Source organism: Colias eurytheme, chromosome 6 (assembly GCF_061535395.1).
Source record: "Colias eurytheme isolate Ceu_HAF_F1 chromosome 6, ilColEury1 Martin Lab GWU primary, whole genome shotgun sequence".
Taxonomy (NCBI): Eukaryota; Metazoa; Arthropoda; class Insecta; order Lepidoptera; family Pieridae; genus Colias; species Colias eurytheme.
Window position 1 is genome coordinate 5,594,544 of NC_142985.1, and position 18,383 is coordinate 5,612,926.

Genomic DNA, 18,383 nt, shown 5'->3' on the forward strand with positions numbered 1-18,383 from the left:
CAGCATTTTGATTTCAACTTTCTCTTCAATAAGAATATGCTTTATCACTTATCCCATTTAAAACAATTTTGAAACATCTGTTATACAAACACCAGCATATTATTCTGTTGGACAGCCTCACATCTGTGCTCACATTACCACACCAAATTAAAAATTTATTTACAAGTTAGTAACTATACTATATAGGGTATATAATATATTATGTAGCTGTACATACATAAGGCGGCCTTATCGTAACTTTCTTTTTAATTAGCGATCTCTTAGTTTAGATTGTTAGGGATAAAAAAGGTAAAATAAATACGGGTGGCTCTTAAAACTGAAGCAGAGGGAATACAAAAAAATAAAAATACATATTTCTCTGCTGCGTAAGTAAATGAATCTTGTTCTGTTACATTGTCACGTATAAATTGCTGACTGGATTTTGATGAATTTAGACGTGTAGATAGTAGTAAAATAGATTTGTACGTGCAAATCCTTTCTGGGCTATAAAAATAACTTCTTTCAATCCTTAGTTTCAATCATAACAAATCTTTGAAGGATTTATGGTGGATCACTAAATAGTGCCTTAGTTCTTCGTAAAGAAATATATTATTATCTGTAGTTCTACAAAATATCCATATAGCTAGGTAATAAAATCGTGGTAAAATTAGGCCAATCACGCCGCAAGTATTATTTTAAAAAATACTTTGAATATTTTTTAAAATAATACTTCGGGCATGATCTACAATCTAATATATAGGCGAATCGAATATAGTTTTTAGAATGTTTGTGTGTTTGTCTGTACCTACTCTGTATTAATGGGCTAAACTTAAAAAAATACTGCATGGATACGCGACTACGTGGGCGAAGCTGCTGGCGGAAGCTAGTTTGAAATATGTGTTGCCGTTTTTAATGTTCCGAACCACAAAACGAAAGGAAAAAACGGAACTCTCATAGATCACTTCGATGTCTGTCTGTCTGTATGTAAAGATGATTATTCGACAGAACTCGTGGAGGTCTCTTGAAGTTGTGAAAAAATCAAACTTCTCTTGATCTAAGCCAACACAATCAAAAGATATTCGTCTGCTGAAAATTTTCGACATTCGCAAGGGAATCAAAACCTACAGGGTATTCCCCGTGAACGAAAAATCTTTTATCTTGGTAAGAAGCAAGGTAACTTCCAATAAAATACTTTTTTTTTTATTTATATAGTTAACTAAGTATTTCTGTGATATATTAAAAAAAAATGCTTGAAGGATGGACTGTCATTAATTAATAATCTTCAATCGTTTTGTAGCACACTGTTCTCATTTTCTTCTTTTATTCAACCTTGGTATACTTACGTATTTGTTAGTAGATAATAATTATTATATTATTAATCTGCAAGTAGTTAATTATAGTGCATATATATATCTACCTATAAATCATATCTTTTACGTCGATGAAATTTTAGATAAGGTGAAAAAAAAATTAGGTAAGGTCAATGGGTAAGGTGTCAAAATGTGTGTTCTAACTTCTAGCTTTTATAAATAGCTGCATGCTTCGTTCGGCTCACTTGAGATAATATATAGCCTAGTTGGGTCTTATGTACCTATGTCCAGGCTAAACTCAAAAAGTATTTCATACATTTACTTAAAATATGGTAGGTACAGAGCTATAATAGCCTATTGGGACCCGAGGAAGGACATAGGATAGGTTTTATTCCGGAAATCCCACGGGAACAGGAACTATGCGGGTTTTTCTTTTACTACGCGGGCGAAGCCGCTGGCAGAAAGTTAGAACATATACGGGAAGATACATAAATATTTTTTCTTCATATTTTTGGTCTGTTCTAGAATGAGCAACGATAATATGGACAAAGGAGAAAACGTTAAAGAAAAATCAGTGGAAAAGATCTGTAAGTAGTTACAATTATTTAAAATAATTTGGAAAATCCAAAAGTGCACGCCTCATAATTTTTTTTTAATAAATATTTATTAATTATTATTTTTGTTTATTTAATAACAATTAAACCACATCGAATCAGACCCTGAAAAATGAAAGGGTTCTATTCCTGAGCATACTCAAGCGTAAGAGAAAAAAAAAGACTCGATTAGTCGCTATCGTGTTAACAAGAAAAAGGATCCGCACATACAGACACACGGACGTCCAAGACAGAACTTTTTTAAACTGTTTTTTAACTAGTTTAAATAACAAATAACTATGACATCAAAAATATCATGAACGTTAAAAATAGTGTTTTTTCTTAATATGTATGTGTGTGTATGTATTAGCTTACAAGGGCAATGTATGATACATAAAGACATTTTAAGTTTGAAAAATCAGATGTTTTGCGCGAAGTGACAGTAGTACCCACCTCAACGCTTCGCTTATGAGGCGTGCAATTACACAAATATCCTAGTTACCTAACTACCTAGTTAGTAGTTAACTAAGGTACTTTTAATTTGCTTTAATTTTTTTAGATAATTTAATAAAATGTAAACGATGTAAGCGAAACGTGAAGTGTATGCAAAGAAAGGTTTTGAATATTGGAAAAAATATATCTAACCACATTTGCGATCATTGTTTAACTGATTATTTTCTTCATAAAACAAGTAAAACTCGAATACATAAGAAGATTTCTTACAAGAAAAGTACATCAAAAAACTACATTAAAGAAAAGGTAAAATTATGGTTGACAAAGATTATAGAATTGTTGGATAACAATGTGATTTTTATGGATCCCACTTATCCTAGTACTAAATCATCGATAAAAACATCGTGTAGTTATAGAATATCGTTGAAAACTGTCCAGGAACCTAAAATAGACTTTTTGTTTAAAACCACGAAAGATGTGGCATCTTTGGCTGAGGAAAAGCCGGAAAAAATGAATGAATATGGACTTATATATAATGAAGATTCAACAAAAAAGGGAATAATTACTTCTATTGAACTGTTGGCGCCCTCTGAAGACGAACTAACATTATCATCTGAATCAAGTCTCAGAAAGCCGCCGAAGAAATATAAGCATGAACTACATATTTTGAGAAAAGAAAAGGATAAAGAACATCATTTAACGATACAAAAATTGTGCAGTCACAAAAATCTGTTTCAAAAGAGCGTTAAAAATGATTTAAAGATGCTTGAAGAAAACAATGATAAGTTCTCCAACTTACCAGATGATTCAAGCTCTAAAAACATTAGAAATATTTGCGGTAAAAGCTCTTCCTCTGATTTTCAAATATCACAGTCTGTAGAAAATTTCAATTCATCATTTTCCAGCCTGAAGGATAGTACTTTTAAGACCAATTTTAGTTTCTTTTTTCCTAAAGAAAAACTTAAAAAACCTGTTAATCGTCAAAGAAGTTCCTCAGAGATTATAAAAGAAATAACCGAAAACTTACTAACTTTGGAATTAGAAAAAACTAAGAAACAAACAGATCAAATAAGTAAATTAGGAGCAGAAAAGAGAAACGACAAATTTCAAAAACAAGTACAAAAATCTGACCTAGAAAAAATAATCCTGCAACCAAGTATAAGGGACAGTTTAAAAAAAGTTTTGCACAAACCAAAAGAAAAAACAAAAGAAAAACATAATGGTACATCCACATGCGCCAAGGATCCACTTGATGCAAGAAAAAATGAGAGTGAAATTCAGAAAAGAGATAAAAAGCTTAAAAAAATGGATCAGACATCAAAGGAAAAGGAACAACATACACAGATAAAAAACAAAGAAGTTGAATTGCAGTCCGAAACACAGGAAAAAGACGACTTAGGTTCCGAAACGCCGAACGCAGCCAAAGATACTGCACAAAAAGACAAAGATTTTGGCCTAGACATCATCAAAGCAAAAGAAAAGGACATGAAATTTAGAATGAAAAACAAGGAAAAAGAGAAATCTAAAAATTATAACACTCAAGTGCAACCCACAACCACGGAATTATCTATAAGTAAAGTCAAATTGAGAAAACCATCTACCGACGATTTAGTTCTACAACTAGTAAAAATTAAACATTCCGAAGGTGAACACCGTGTAGTACCGAGACGCTGGTCGGAATTAAATATTTCCCCGCTGATCATAAAAAGACATCAAGGTCATAAATTGCATCAATGCATGCCTGGAACCCGATGTTTATTTTGTGAAGATTCTGAGCTAGAACTCGATATAGATAACATTTTATACAACGAAGAAAAAAAAGAAGAACTAGGCGATATTATTATAGGCACAAAAATTCAGAAAAACCTTATTCCTAAGAAAAAAATATGTAAGGAAATAGATGTTTATGAACCCTTAATTTTCAATACTAAGTACGAACAAATTCAAGAAGATAATTACGTGAATGAAAAAATCAAGTCTTCAGAACCTCTCAAAAAACAGGTAAGAAGGTGCTAGTCCGCAAGTAGTAAGTGTTTCTATTGCAGTCCAGGAATTTTAACAACCAAAAAAAATTTTTTTGTAAAAAACCCGATTGAGACGTACTTACTTACTTATTTAGATATTACCTACTTCGACGAATCGGAGCTTTATAGATTTTTCTATGGTGAGGTACGTGCCATATGATATATAAACATTAGTAATAATAAAATTATGTTACTCCTACAGTCTAAAATTGTGTAGTTGTCTTACTCATTGGAGTAAGACGAGAAACAGGGAAAGAATTAAGGTTATAGTGGTAGATATTTTTAATAATTTCAGTCAGTAATAGTTATCTTATTAATAACTTATCTTTAATTGTATCAAATGTAGATCCGTTGGTTGTAGGAATTGGTGTATGAATAGGTGTACAGTTCGTTCAGAGTAGGAATCATTATTAATATTACCTTATAGATATAGACACTAAATTTATCCAGTGTTGATGATTAATAAAAACAGATTTAATACTGTTGCTATAAAAATGTTAAATAAATGCATTATACCTTTTGATTTTTATACAATTTACCTAATACCACAGACTAATAATAATATACTACGTATACAACTAATACCTATATATTATAGCAAGAAAAAGAAGTGACCAAGGGTGTTATGCGATATGCTTTATCAGATCGCTCATTCATCGAAAAAGGCTGGACAATATTACCAACTGAAAAAATTGTACGACAGGTACTTTATTACTATATCTATAGGTACCTATGTTAATACAAGAAGCACAAACGTGGATTCCAAAGTCCATTATACCTCGATAATTTAGATATAAACTACGTATATCGACTCATCCATCCAGTATCGCTTTTATTACGCTCAAAATAAATAACACTTATATTTTATAATATTGATCGAAGCATGTCCTAAAATACATTTCAACTTATGTATTAATTCCAAAGCGTCTTTAATACAACAGGAATAAAATATCTACAAGAAAATGCTCTCGGACAAAAAATGCAAACCATTCATATTTACCTCACAGCTATCAATGCAACGTTTATAGGCAAAATTCATTACTGATGTCGAATATTTATAACACAGATGAATGTATATCGTATGAAGCCCGCAAATCCGGAATTTAATTGGTTTGAACACAACAAGAACAAAAAATTAATGCTGTATGACACTGGAGAGAAACTAGCAGAAATTGATGATTATGGTAAAGGGCACTGGTTTTATAGAAATGGATGTAAGGCGCTGGATTATTATGATGCCGAAGGTAATTTTAATAATGACTTAACTATAATTCTATATTCTAAATCCAATATATTCAATCCTAATTATTATTATCTTTATAGAAATGCATGCTCAGCAAAGATATGTCATATACAGCAACGGGGAACCCGATGACCGTGGGCGATCACGGCCCCTAACAATTTTAGCCATGTTTGATTATTTAGGAAATGGTATTGTTTTCGATCACAAAGGAAAAATAAGGTACGTTTTTACAAAGTTTTAGATTTGATAGGTAGTTTTGAAAGTAAATTTACGTTGAATGTTTTATTTTAAGGCTTAAATATAACCAAACAGAAGGAGTCGTATTAGATCGGAACATTGGGCCAGTTTCTCATTGGAAATGGCATACATTAAACGATCCTCCTGTTTTACAACAAATTTTGATTGATACTCATTTGACCCATAAAGATCCTGATATTCTAAAATTCAGTGGACCTGGAGATGATATTCCGCGACATGAAAATGAAGAAATGGTAGCAATCGAATTCGATAATTTTATAAAAGAAAAAGGCAAAAAGTTGTCACAAAATTTTGAACCATTTCAAATAAAAATGAAAGCACTAAAAATTAATGAAAACTTTTCACTGAGGGTTCTCGGACAAGATAAAATTTACCTGACATTCCGAGATGGATCGACAAATTTAAAATTAAATTTAGGTATGATACTGGATCACAAAGAAATCGTGGATACGGACATTGCTGAAGTTGGGGAAGTTTCAAATAGCCTCAAACGTTATCCTGCTCCATCGTCTAGCATAGCTGCTCTGCAGGAGAGCATAGAACAAACAAAGCGTATACAGAGGGCTCGACTAGAACGTGAGCGACGTATACGGCCAAAACAGATCTATTCTAGTGCAGATAAACTCATATCCGGCGTATCAAAACCTTTGCGAAAGCCAGTCCTCCCGGTGCATTCACACGCAACAACAAATACAACAGAATCCCAATGTAGGTGTAGAAAACCTTCTCTTAAAAATTTGTATTATGACACTCGTTTAATTTAGTAGTAATTTATTTTGTAAAATTGTTAATTATTTTTATCCTGTTGTTCTATAAGGTGTATTTATAAGTTTTTGAAATATAAGTTATAGGACCCAGTATTTGTAGTTTTATTTATGGGACACAAGACTGAGACACTTGAAGATTTTAGGTATTAAACCAAGGATACAAATAATAAAGTACAACATATAACTTTAACTAAATATATTTTCGACCGAATTTCGGCCATATTCTATAACAGCCTTTCCCAACCTTTTCCTAAGGCGGACCCCTAGTGCCACTTTACCATGATCCACGGACCCCTAGCGCCACCTTATCATGATCCGTGGACCCCTAAAAAACTAATTCGCATAAGACAATCTATATTATTTTAATAATTGATTGATTTCTTGCAGTGTTTTTGTATGAAATAGCTTAGATAAATTATTCCATCTTAAAACTGAAAAATACAAATCCGGCCATCAGAATAGTCTGGTCACTAAGGCTTTCGGAATTTTCTTGATTTTTCTGCGGACCCCCTGGGATATGCTCGAGGACCCGGGACCCCTAGGAGTCCGCGGACCCCAAGTTGGGAAACACTGTTCTATAAGGAATATAAACAGTGAAATATGCTTAACTACCACAAACCAACGAGACAGTCAAAAGTTTGAGAATAAATACTCTAATCACGAAATCTCAAAAACGTATAAAGGTGAAATTTGGTAGGAAGCTAATTTAGACGTTCCTTAAGAACAATGCATCAAAGGCGTCTAGCCCTAGGACCTTCATCAGTTTATATCAAAAGTCCTTCATTTTTTAAAAAAGCTCCTTCACCCGCGCTTCATACCAAAAAGGTACAACTATTATATCCTTACTAATCCCTACAATATCATTATTATGCTATAATCCATACTAATATTATAAATGCGAAAGTAACTCTGTCTGTCTGTCTGTTACTCAATCACGCCTTAACTACTGAACCAATTTGCATGAAATTTGGTAAAGAGATATTTTGATACCCGAGAAAGGACATAGGATAGGTTTTATGCCGGAAATCCTACGGGAACGGGATTTTCTTTGAAAACGCGGGCGAAGCCGCGGGCGGAAAGCTAGTAACATTATAAAAACGAAATTAATAATGAATCGCTAACTGAATGTGTTGGTAATCGCAAAACTCGGGAACGTCTGAACCGATTTCGGTATTTTTTTTTTTATAAATTATTCCTTCTAAGTTGAAGTACCTACCAGGATAGAAAACGTAATCATGTGCCACGGTCGAAGCCGGGGTGGTCGTGACCACGTCGTAACTCAGAGTTTTTATGGTAAGTATACCTACCAATTTTTTAATTTATGAAGAAGTAGAGGTTAGAGTGACAAAGGATACTTTTTACCGTCTTGAAACGTTTCATTCCCATGAGAATTTATTTTGGGCACACGAGCGAAGCTGCGAGCAACATCCCTGCAGTATATATTTTATATTTAAGGGCTGATTTTTCAATCCTTGGTTAAAACTTATTCGTCGAATAATGTATAAAACTACCATTTTAAAAACGTATTCTAATTGCCCGTATTTGACAGTTTACGTGACATTTTAATATTATCGTGTAATACTTTATTGGACGGATAAGTTTTATCCAAGCATTGAAAAATCGGCCCTTAATAAATAAAAAATAATAAATAAAGCCACGGATACACTAGGGGACAAATGGAGCAACATGTTGCGGAACATGTTTCTCAACAACTACGTGGGATGTGCCGAGATACATGTCGCGGAACATTTTATCGACCACACTTCTCAGTGTTTATAGAAATGTCGCCCGAGGAGGTATCATTTCCCCACACTACAGACATTTTAAAGGCACGTTGCGTACGCGACTACACTCGGTGATAAAAGGCGCAACACTGACGCGGGACAAGTGCGCTCGCTCTCGAGGCGGGAGCAAGCAACATGCCCGGCGTCACGTAAAATGTTGTGGGTCATGTTGCGGGACAAAATGTTCCCTAGTGTATCCGGGGCTTAAATATTTCAGGACAATTTTCACACACGGCACGATCATCCCATACTAATGCTATGCTTATTGCTTATGCTTTCGCTTTTGTTAGGGAATCCAGATGGCTGATAAACATACATATATAATTTTAAATAAATACTTATATAATTGAGACCCAGACACAGAGCAAATATCTATATTTTTATTACTCAAAGACCAAAAGATGGTAAATAAGGCAAATAAAGATCATAGGTTACAGCGGCCGCGGCCGCCCAATCGCGTGGAATAACAGAAGTCGAACGATTTGCACCAAAATTCTTATGCTTTTGAAGGCGGTAAAATAATGCCATGCTTCTCTGCCCGCCAAACCGACGAAAATACGTTATTTAAAAAGAAACAGGATCAGGCTAAATTTTGCACAGCTTATCAAGTTATGTTCAAGCTCTCTCCTCTTTTAAGTTAAGTTTTAAGTGTTCAAGGCATTATACAATGGTATTAGCTCAGATATTAGCTATTAGGTACTATAGTTCTGGACCATGGTTATTAATTCTATCTGTGCGCTGAGTGGTCACTGAAGAAAAATCATTTTTAATATTATATTGTCAAATTGACATTCTTGATTATTCTTGATATGGTTTTGCTTAGTGGTTTTGTATGATAATATTTGAGTTTTTTAATCATTTTATTGTTAAAGATTTTAATTGGTATAATTATTATAGCATTATATTAACAACGAGGAGGGTGAAACTGCACACTATGTTAGTTAATTTATTTAAATAACAATATAAGTAAACGATATTTTCATATTTATAATACAGATCGAGTCGAAAACAATACAAACGTTAACTTAATCTTATTAATATATTATTACTAGCCGTCCGCCCCGGCTTCGCCCGTGGTACATGTTTACGTTTTCTCTACATAAAAACCATCCTCGTACTTCAAGGAATATAATAAAAAAAGAATTATCGAAATCGGTTCAGCCGTTCTCGAGTTATGCGCTTACCAACACATTTTGCGATTCATTTTTATATATAAGATAATATCCCATCTTTATTAATTTGTATCTTACATTTTTAGTATTAAATAATAACAGTAGAACCTGGGGCTGAAGTTTAATTTATTAATCAAGTGTGTGATATTTTTTAGATTTTTAAAATGCAACAGGATAGCATGAGCGACTGTATTTTGGGTACAGTCGTCTACACAAATGATGATCTTGTAAAAAAAATTGGTGGGTAATTCTTTTAATTAGCCTAAAAATTCATTTATTTTATTGTATATTACATGTTACCAATCATTCGCTTTATTTTTTAGAAAGTTTTATAAAATGCCCACGATGTAAACAGAAATTAAAATACTATAGAAGAAAATTACTTAACGTAAACAAATGCAAATACAAAGGCGTATGTGGTCACTGTATAAACGAGTATTTAATTCATAAGACAAGTAAATCTCGATTAGATAAGAAGCCAGTTGCTAGAGAGATATCAGTAAAAAAATATAGCAAAGAAAAGATCAAATCATGGCTTTCAAAAATTGTAGATTTATTAGAAAATAATGTGATTCTTTTAAAAGCAGCAAAACTATCCAAACATGCTCATGCTAAGGAAAAACGGTATAACAGATACGAGCCTTTAACGAACATTGCCGGGCCTAAAATTAATGAAATGTTTAGAACAACTGATGAAATTAACCAGGGAACTTTAATGAGAGAACAAGATCTTATAAAAAAACAAAAACGTGATATAACCTATAATGAAGATGTTCAGTTCGCTACTAGTGCAAGAAATATTCACAAAGCGAAATCTTATGACAATTTTGCAAGTCCACTCGTGAATGATGATGATAACTTAACTTTATCTTCTAAAGATGATATTCGGGAGCGACCATCATTATTACAATATAAGCTACAGAAATTGAAAAAAGATATAGAGGATGAAAAGTCATTTCCAATGGAGATGCACTATGACAAAACAAGATTTGATAAAAATCTTGACACTAAAAATGAAATATTTGCAAAACAAATAGAACAGTACACAAAATCACCTGAAATGTTAAAAATCAATGAGATAATAACAAAATCAAAAGATCGATTAAAATTAAAAAAAAGTAAAAGTCTTTCGAATTTATCTGATGTTTTCGAATTAGAAAAAATAAAACTTTCTGAGAAAGGAAGTGCTATTTCAAATATACAAAAATCCTTTTCTGCAGAACAATTAAAGTTGTCCATAACCGATTTAACAGATAGCATACAAGAGCAAAACTTTAGTTACCTCTTCCTAAAAGAGGAACGTGGTAAAAAAACTATTAAAAGGCAAAAAAGTTCATCAGAAATTATAAAGGAAGTTATGGAAATGTTAAGTGTTCGTGCAGAATTAGAAAAGATAAATAAGGAAAAAGAACGACAAAGAAAAATAGCAGAAGAAGAGAGAAAGAAACAAGCACGACTCGAAAAAGCAGCGAAATTAGCTGAATCAAAGAAAGAATTGGAAACACAAACAGAAAGCTTATCAGTAAAAATAAATGAAGTTGAAAAAAAAGATGAAGTTAATTTAAAAGATAGTAAAAGAGAAAAGAGTGGGGTAAAACCTCAAAGCATTAAGCCTGAAATAAAAGCCAGACAGTCTAAATCAGATAAAGAATCATTAAAGTCAAATAAAAAGGACGAAATGAAAAAGGAAAAGGAAGATCGTGCTACGTTGGAGAAAAATAAAAAAATGAAAGAGAAAGAGGAAAAAGAAGAGCGTCTTAAAATGGAAAAAGAAAGAAAAATGAAAGAGAAGGCTGAAAAGGAGGAGCGTTTAAAAATGGAACAAGAGAAAAAATTAAAAGAAAAAGAGGAAAAAGAGAGAATCAAAAAAGAAAAACAAGAGCAAATGCAAAAGGAAAAAGAGGAACGACGTAAACAAAGGGAAGATCAAGACAATACTTCAAAATTGAAAGAACCTAAAATGGAGCCAAAGTCGAACGTAGCTTCAGAAAAAATACCTATAAACAAACAAGATACAGTAAGGGATGTAGAATTGAAATTAAATAATAAACAAGTAGAAGAAAATAAGCACTTGAAGGCACTTGCAGATGAAAAACAAAAGGAAGAGGCATTTGAAAAAATGGCTCTTGCCAAAACGGAAAGAAATATAAATAAATCCAAAGAAGAACCGACAGTGCAAGAATCCTCTAAACCAAAAGAACAGCCCACGACAAAAGAACTGAACATTAATAAAGTTAAACTAAGAAAAGGTTCGTCTGATGATTTAATACTACAACTAGTTAAAATAAAACAAGCTGAAGAAAAGAAGCAGAAAACAAAACCAGTGCGTTTGTCGGAATTAAATGTATCTTCTTGTACAATGAAAGCTCATCTCAGACATAAATTAAGACGTGGGGTGGAGTGCACGATTTGCGAAGATTCTGAGCTAGAACTCGATGTAGATAACGTTTTATATAACCAAAATAGAGAGAAAGAACCTAATAGTATCATTATAGGTGACAGAATTCTCAAAAATAGGATTCCAAACATTGAGACACCTGTGAAGGGTAATCTGTTTGAGCCCCTATTATTTAAATCACTATTTCAAGAAGAAACCTCATTTGAAGTTAAAGATGACAATGAAAAAAAATCTGAAAAAAATCTTCCCGCACCTTCTATAAGACACGTGAGTTAGCATGGACTTAACTACATAACTATTAACTAGGTTTATTTATATAATTTACACACGGAGACGTATAATAACTATACCTAATTTAATACATAATATAACATAGTTGCACATCAATGTTATAATAATTACAAAAGAAGTAATGGATATCCACTGTGCACATTGCACACACAGTTTTATCTACATTGCAACACACGTTGGTGATTATTTATATAAACGTAGTCTAGGACCTAGGTACACTATAGTAATGTAAAACAGAACGATTGGATTACGTGTTTGTTTTAAATTAATAGGCTCTGAAAGTACTGGATCGATTTTACTAAATCTTTCATCGGCAGAATGCTACATTATTCTTAAGGGACATAATAAGCTATATTTCTCATACCGGTTCAACTTGGGCGGAGCCGGGACATACGGTTAGAAGAAGATGCACTTGTACGGTTCAGATTCTTTTAGAAGGTTAAAGTATCTCGGTTTTTGAGATATTTGACATTTTCGATAATTCCACTCTTTGCCACCTTCATTTTGGTGGCAAGACTATGAAATCTTACTATCTGTTTGGCATGATGTCCCTCGATAGATCTCGCTATCGATGGTAAAACTAAAATAGTTATAAAGGGGCGCCTTTTGTCATTCAACAAAATGATACGCTCGTTTTGTTTACGTCACAGGATTTATTTTAATATCATTTAAAATTGCAAAGGGTTATTTTTGAAGTGAAACTTCTTTATCGGGGGTGGACAAAAATTTTGTGAGACATTTTTTGCGTTACGCCGCGCGCGTTACATTTTTTGCGTTACGCCGCGCGCGTTACATTTTTGCGTTACGCCGTACTCGTGACTATATACATGTTATATTAAAGTGATCAACAAAATCAAAGGGTTTGTTTTAATTCTAATTCCAGTGAATTTCTTTATTTTTCTAAAATTGTATTTAAAGTTAACCTCAGTTTTTGATTGAATTTTTTAAAACACCAACACGTGGGCGTGATCATGTTATTTATTTTTCAAGTTATTTAAGCTTAACCTCTGTCTTAATATGTATATATTATGTACTATGTGCGTCATTAATTTCTGACTGTTTCGAGATTTGGTGCAAAATAAAACAGTGTGTAAATAAAATTAAACAATTGAGTAAAAGTATAATTTCATAGATAACACGTTGAGAAGTTCCCTGTATAAATATATAATATACATATCTTGTATAAATACATACATAATATGCCTATAGATCTTTAGTCTTTACTCAATTGTTTTATTTTATTGATTTTTTACAAATTTTATTTACACACTATTTTATTTTGCACCAAATTTCGAAACAGTCAGAAATTAATGACGCACATATTATATATACGTTTTAATATAGAATATTTTTTATTTTACAACCTTTACAACTTGATCATTAGGAATTTATTACCTCTATTGTTCGAACAAAAATAAGTTACCGACTTTAAGAACGTGCCGACAATGTAAGTACACTATTGTTTCTTAGAAAACATTTTAGGAGTATACGATAATAAATCTATGACTCACGTAAACACGTGTTTGCTTGATTGGTGTCAAGTGTTCAATTATAATTTTATGAATTCAAAATTTATAAACTCTCTGTCCAATCAAAATCCGCCTAAGTCGAAATCCTTTATAAGCTGAAAACGGCCGTGGCCGGCGTAAATATTCAAATAGGTAGCGAGGAGCGAAGCGACGAGCATCTTAGGTTAACTTTTGAACTACCGCACGAGCCGAGCGAGCGAAGCGAGCGAGTTGCAGCAGCGGCCGGTGTAAATATTTAAATAGGTAGCGAGGAGCGAAGCGACGAGCATCTTAGGTTAACTTTTGAACTACCGCACGAGCCGAGCGAGCGAAGCGAGCGAGTTGCAGCAGCGGCTGGTGTAAATATTTAAATAGGTAGCGAGGAGCGAAGCGACGAGCATCTTAGGTTAACTTTTGAACTACCGCACGAGCCAAGCGAGCGAAGCGAGCGAGTCGCGGCAGTGGCCGGCGTAAATATTCAAATAGGTAGTGAGGAGCGAAGCGACGAGCATCTTAGGTTAACTTTTGAACTACCGCACGAGCCGTGCGAGCGAAGCGAGCGAGTTGCAGCAGCAGCCGGTGTAAATATGTAAATAGGTAGCGAGGAGCGAAGCGACGAGCATCTTAGGTTAACTTTTGAACTACCGCACGAGCCGAGCGAGCGAAGCGAGCGAGTTGCAGCAGCGGCCGGTGTAAAGATTTAAGTAGGTAGTGACGAGCGTGTGCATTATTTTTTGAAAAATAAGGACATAAAGAAGTTTCACTTCTTACGTGTGTACTCTAGTACACGCACACATTTTTTTTTTTTTTTAATTTTCGAAAATATTTAATACCTCGAAAACCAAAGCACCTCTTTCCTTATATAAAAAAAATTCAGTACCAGTACCGTACAAGTACAACGCGAACGTCTTCTACCCGCCCATACCCATAAAATGGGTTTGGATGGGTAGAAAACGTTGTATTTGTACATGGGTTTATCCAAAAGTAATGAAAATCAACATTAAGCAACTAGATCATTGTTAAAATATTTATGCATATCTCTAGATAGTCTTCTTAATAGAAAATATACCTACTTCGTTCTTTTTTTTCTAAAATCATAATTTCCTAAGAAAAAAAAACTTTGACAACATCCTTAAAAACCCCTCGTAAGCGGCTATCACTTCGCTGTCGTCTTTAAATTTTTTGCCTTCGAAGGTGTTTATTGTGCCAAAGAAAGAGAAAGAAATCGCTAGGAGCTAGATCTAACGAATCGAGTGGTTATTCAAGCAGTTGGAGTGCTGATTTTTGAATTGCAGCCATCGCCACTGACGCCTTGTGATGCGATCTTCTTCTCGTCGGATAACATTCTCGGCATCCAACGTGCGGGAGACCTTTTTCATTTGTAATTAGTTTTTGAGAATTTTTTGAACTCTGCCATATAAGATGCCTGTGACCTCAACTATATGTCTGATGGTTATTCTCTGTTCCACCAACACGATATCTTCTATTTTTTCACATTATCTTCAGTGAGGGACGAGGATGGTCGACTTTCGCGATGTTCATCTTCCATGGATGATCTGACCAGCTTAAACTCCTGGACTTAGCGTGCAACCATGGAATATAACTATGGAAGAGCAGACTCCCCCAATGTTTCCACCAAGTGGATGTTTATGTCTTTACTCTTTGATACATATTTTTTTCAAACAGAGGTGCTTGATGATTTCATTTTTCTTCGCTTTTGATGCAATCTCTTCAACATTTCGTATTCAAATTAATGTAACTTCTTGGAAACGTGGCCTGCTGATAAGATTTTTTTATGCTAGCTTAGTGAGTACTATATGAGCAAGCAAAAAACATTTATTTTTTATTTCTATGTCCACAGGAAATACCCGATTATCATTACTTTTGGATCAACATAGTAGGTAGTTATAGTAAAATACTAAAATACGAACTTTTTGTCGTACATACTATTTCAATACAAACTTTTTACGTGAAAAAATAATAACGTTCAACTTCATATTCACAATGTCAACATCATTCATTTAATTTTGTTAGCCTTTTTACATTTTGTCTATTATAACTTAGTAAATGTTTTAACTAATTTTGTAATACCTTTATTTTGCAAGAAATAATTATATTTTCATAGTCAATTTTATTTCGAAAGAATGTCGAAAACTAAAAAAGCCGATACGACTACAAAGGTCCAGAATCAAAATATATCTAAAAGCACGTTTTTACTAGTAAAGATAATAAACATACTCAGTGTTACAAAATACAGTCACAATTTATATCCCTACATAATTATAAATTTATAATGATTATAAATTTTTACATAATATAAGAAGCGGAACCGCAAAATTTTAAAATATCATCAAGATTTCGTTTATTTTTCAGACGGAGCAAGAAGTTGCCAAAGGTGTTATCCGTTATGCTTTGTCAGATCGTTCGTTTATTGATAAAGGTTGGACTATGCTACCCACTGAAAAAGTTGTGCGAAAAGTATTTTTCTTTTCTTTTTTCTTTATTTGTATGAATTCTCTTTATTTATACAAAATAGCATTTTATAATTTTAGTTTACCCTAGCTAATAGCTTTTCAACTTAACAAATTATAATATACTAACGTATCTAATGCCCCTTCCCATAAGTATTATTAGGATGTTTGTATGTATGTTTGTGACTATTTCAGAAAAAAAGCTATATATTATAGGTTTCTATTAAACTAACATACTTATACCACAGACTAATAATTATATACTACGAATACAACTATACAACATATACTAATATTTTGAAGAGTTTGTTTGAACGCGCTAATCTCAGGAACTACTGGTCCGATTTGAAAAATTATTTTAGTGTTAGAATAGACTAATAATAATTGTATACAAGTGTTAGGTAGCCTATTTATCGAGGAAGGCTATAGATTATATAACATCACGCTAAGGCTAATCTAAGGATCCACGCGGGTGAAACCGCGCGACACAGCTAGTAGGTTATAACTTATAAGTATATGTACCTACGTCAGATTAACTCATGAGTTGCTTTCTACAAGCTACTAGTTATTATTCTGTGCTTTCTGTTACTCATGAGTTAGGTATTGTTGTCGAGTTGAGTTAAATTCATTTTTAACGGTGGATTCACGCACGGGTGAAACCGCAGACACGTACGGCACATCTAAGTATAATTTTATTATCTTTATAGTTATATTTTGTTTTTTAACTATTACAAATACTTATATCCCCTTACAATATTATAATAGATGAACGTCTACCGTATGAGGCCCGCACATCCTGAATTTGATTGGTTCGAACATAATAAAAATAAAAAGATAATGCTATATGACACCGAAGAGAAACTAGCAGAATTTGATGACAACGGGAAGGGTCGCTGGTTTTATAGAAATGGAAGAAAAGCACTCGATTATTATGACGCCGAAGGTAATTAAAAACGAATAAATATATTGAACTAGTCGCTCATCGTACTCTCTACGGATTAATAATAATAAAATATTAACTATCATTTAGTAATAATGTGGCTTCTATTGTAGAAATATTTTTTTACTTACTTATTATATGTCGTGTAATTTTGTCACAAATATTGTAAAATTTATAAATCCAAATAGTTTATCTTTAAGTATGTTGTTAGAATTAAAATGAATCATTTCAGAAATAAATGCCCAGCAAAGGTTTGTTATATACAGTAATGGGGAGCCTGATGAAAGAGGTCGTGCACGACCATATACAATTCTGGCTACCTTTGATTATTTAGGAAACGGAATTGTTTTTGATCACAGTGGAAAAATAAGGTAAGTACTTAATTAAATTAAAAATCGTTACCCTAGAATTGATATAAAGGCCACAGTAGATTTTAATAAAAAAATCTTCTTTTGTTTTAAGGCTTAAATATAACCAGACTGAAGGGGTTGTCCTTGATAGAAATATAGGTCCCGTGTCTCATTGGAAATGGCACACATTAAACGATCCTCCAGTACTACAGCAAGTTATGATTGACACTCAAATGGCACATAAAGACCCTGACATATTGAAACTTGGTGGGCATGGTGATGAAAAACCGAGAAACGATAACGAAGAAATGCTCGCAATTGAATTTGATAATTTTATTAAAGAAAAAAGTAAAAAGTTAACTCAAAAGTTCAAGCCTTTTCAAATTAAAATGAAAGCACTTAAAATAAATGAAAATTTTTCATTGAAGGTTCTTGATCAAGCCACAGTGTACTTGATATTTAGAGATGGATCTGCTAATTTAAAATTGAATATAGGAATGATCCTAGATCACAAGGAAATTGTCGATACAGATACGGCTGAAGTTGGAGAAGTCTCTAATAGCTTAGAACGTTTTCCGGCACGAACAGATAGTTTAGCGGGCTTGCAACAAAGCGTAGCATACGCCCAACGAATCGAAAGGGGTAGACTAGAAAGGGAGCGTCGATTGCGACCTAGTCAATCATGCGCAAGTGCTGATAAACTTACAGCTGGTGCATCAAGACCTTTACGAATTCCCTTTCGTACGGCTTCATCAAGTACATCTACGAATACGACTGGATGTTGTTGTCGATGTAGAAAGCCTTCGACGAAAAATATTTATTATGACACACGATTAATTTAA

The 18,383-nt window shown here is 33.2% G+C and overlaps 2 protein-coding genes across 2 annotated transcripts; both read left to right on the forward strand.

Annotated features, from left to right (window-relative positions):
* The first annotated feature begins 2,845 nt into the window (after positions 1-2,845).
* Positions 2,846-6,624, forward strand: LOC149907662 (uncharacterized). The gene is made up of 6 exons (XM_090102398.1): positions 2,846-3,173; positions 3,534-4,336; positions 4,958-5,062; positions 5,426-5,603; positions 5,683-5,821; positions 5,895-6,624. The coding sequence occupies exons 1-6, from the start codon at positions 2,846-2,848 to the stop codon at positions 6,622-6,624; spliced, it is 2,283 nt and encodes a 760-aa protein (XP_089958524.1).
* Positions 6,625-9,747: 3,123 nt separating this feature from the next.
* On the forward strand, positions 9,748-18,383 carry LOC149907663 (uncharacterized). The gene is made up of 6 exons (XM_090102399.1): positions 9,748-9,823; positions 9,907-12,248; positions 16,154-16,258; positions 17,017-17,194; positions 17,424-17,562; positions 17,654-18,383. The coding sequence occupies exons 1-6, from the start codon at positions 9,748-9,750 to the stop codon at positions 18,381-18,383; spliced, it is 3,570 nt and encodes a 1,189-aa protein (XP_089958525.1).

Excerpts from the sequence above, each read along its gene's own strand:
- LOC149907662 (XM_090102398.1), top strand. The coding sequence starts at position 2,846 with ATGAATGAATATGGACTTATATATAATGAAGATTCAACAAAAAAGGGA. Across the intron at positions 5,063-5,425 it reads CTGAAAAAATTGTACGACAG|ATGAATGTATATCGTATGAA; the intron begins GTACTTTATTAC and ends TTTATAACACAG. Across the intron at positions 5,822-5,894 it reads GATCACAAAGGAAAAATAAG|GCTTAAATATAACCAAACAG; the intron begins GTACGTTTTTAC and ends TTTTATTTTAAG.
- LOC149907663 (XM_090102399.1), top strand. The coding sequence starts at position 9,748 with ATGCAACAGGATAGCATGAGCGACTGTATTTTGGGTACAGTCGTCTAC. Across the intron at positions 12,249-16,153 it reads CCGCACCTTCTATAAGACAC|ACGGAGCAAGAAGTTGCCAA; the intron begins GTGAGTTAGCAT and ends TTTATTTTTCAG. Across the intron at positions 16,259-17,016 it reads CTGAAAAAGTTGTGCGAAAA|ATGAACGTCTACCGTATGAG; the intron begins GTATTTTTCTTT and ends ATATTATAATAG.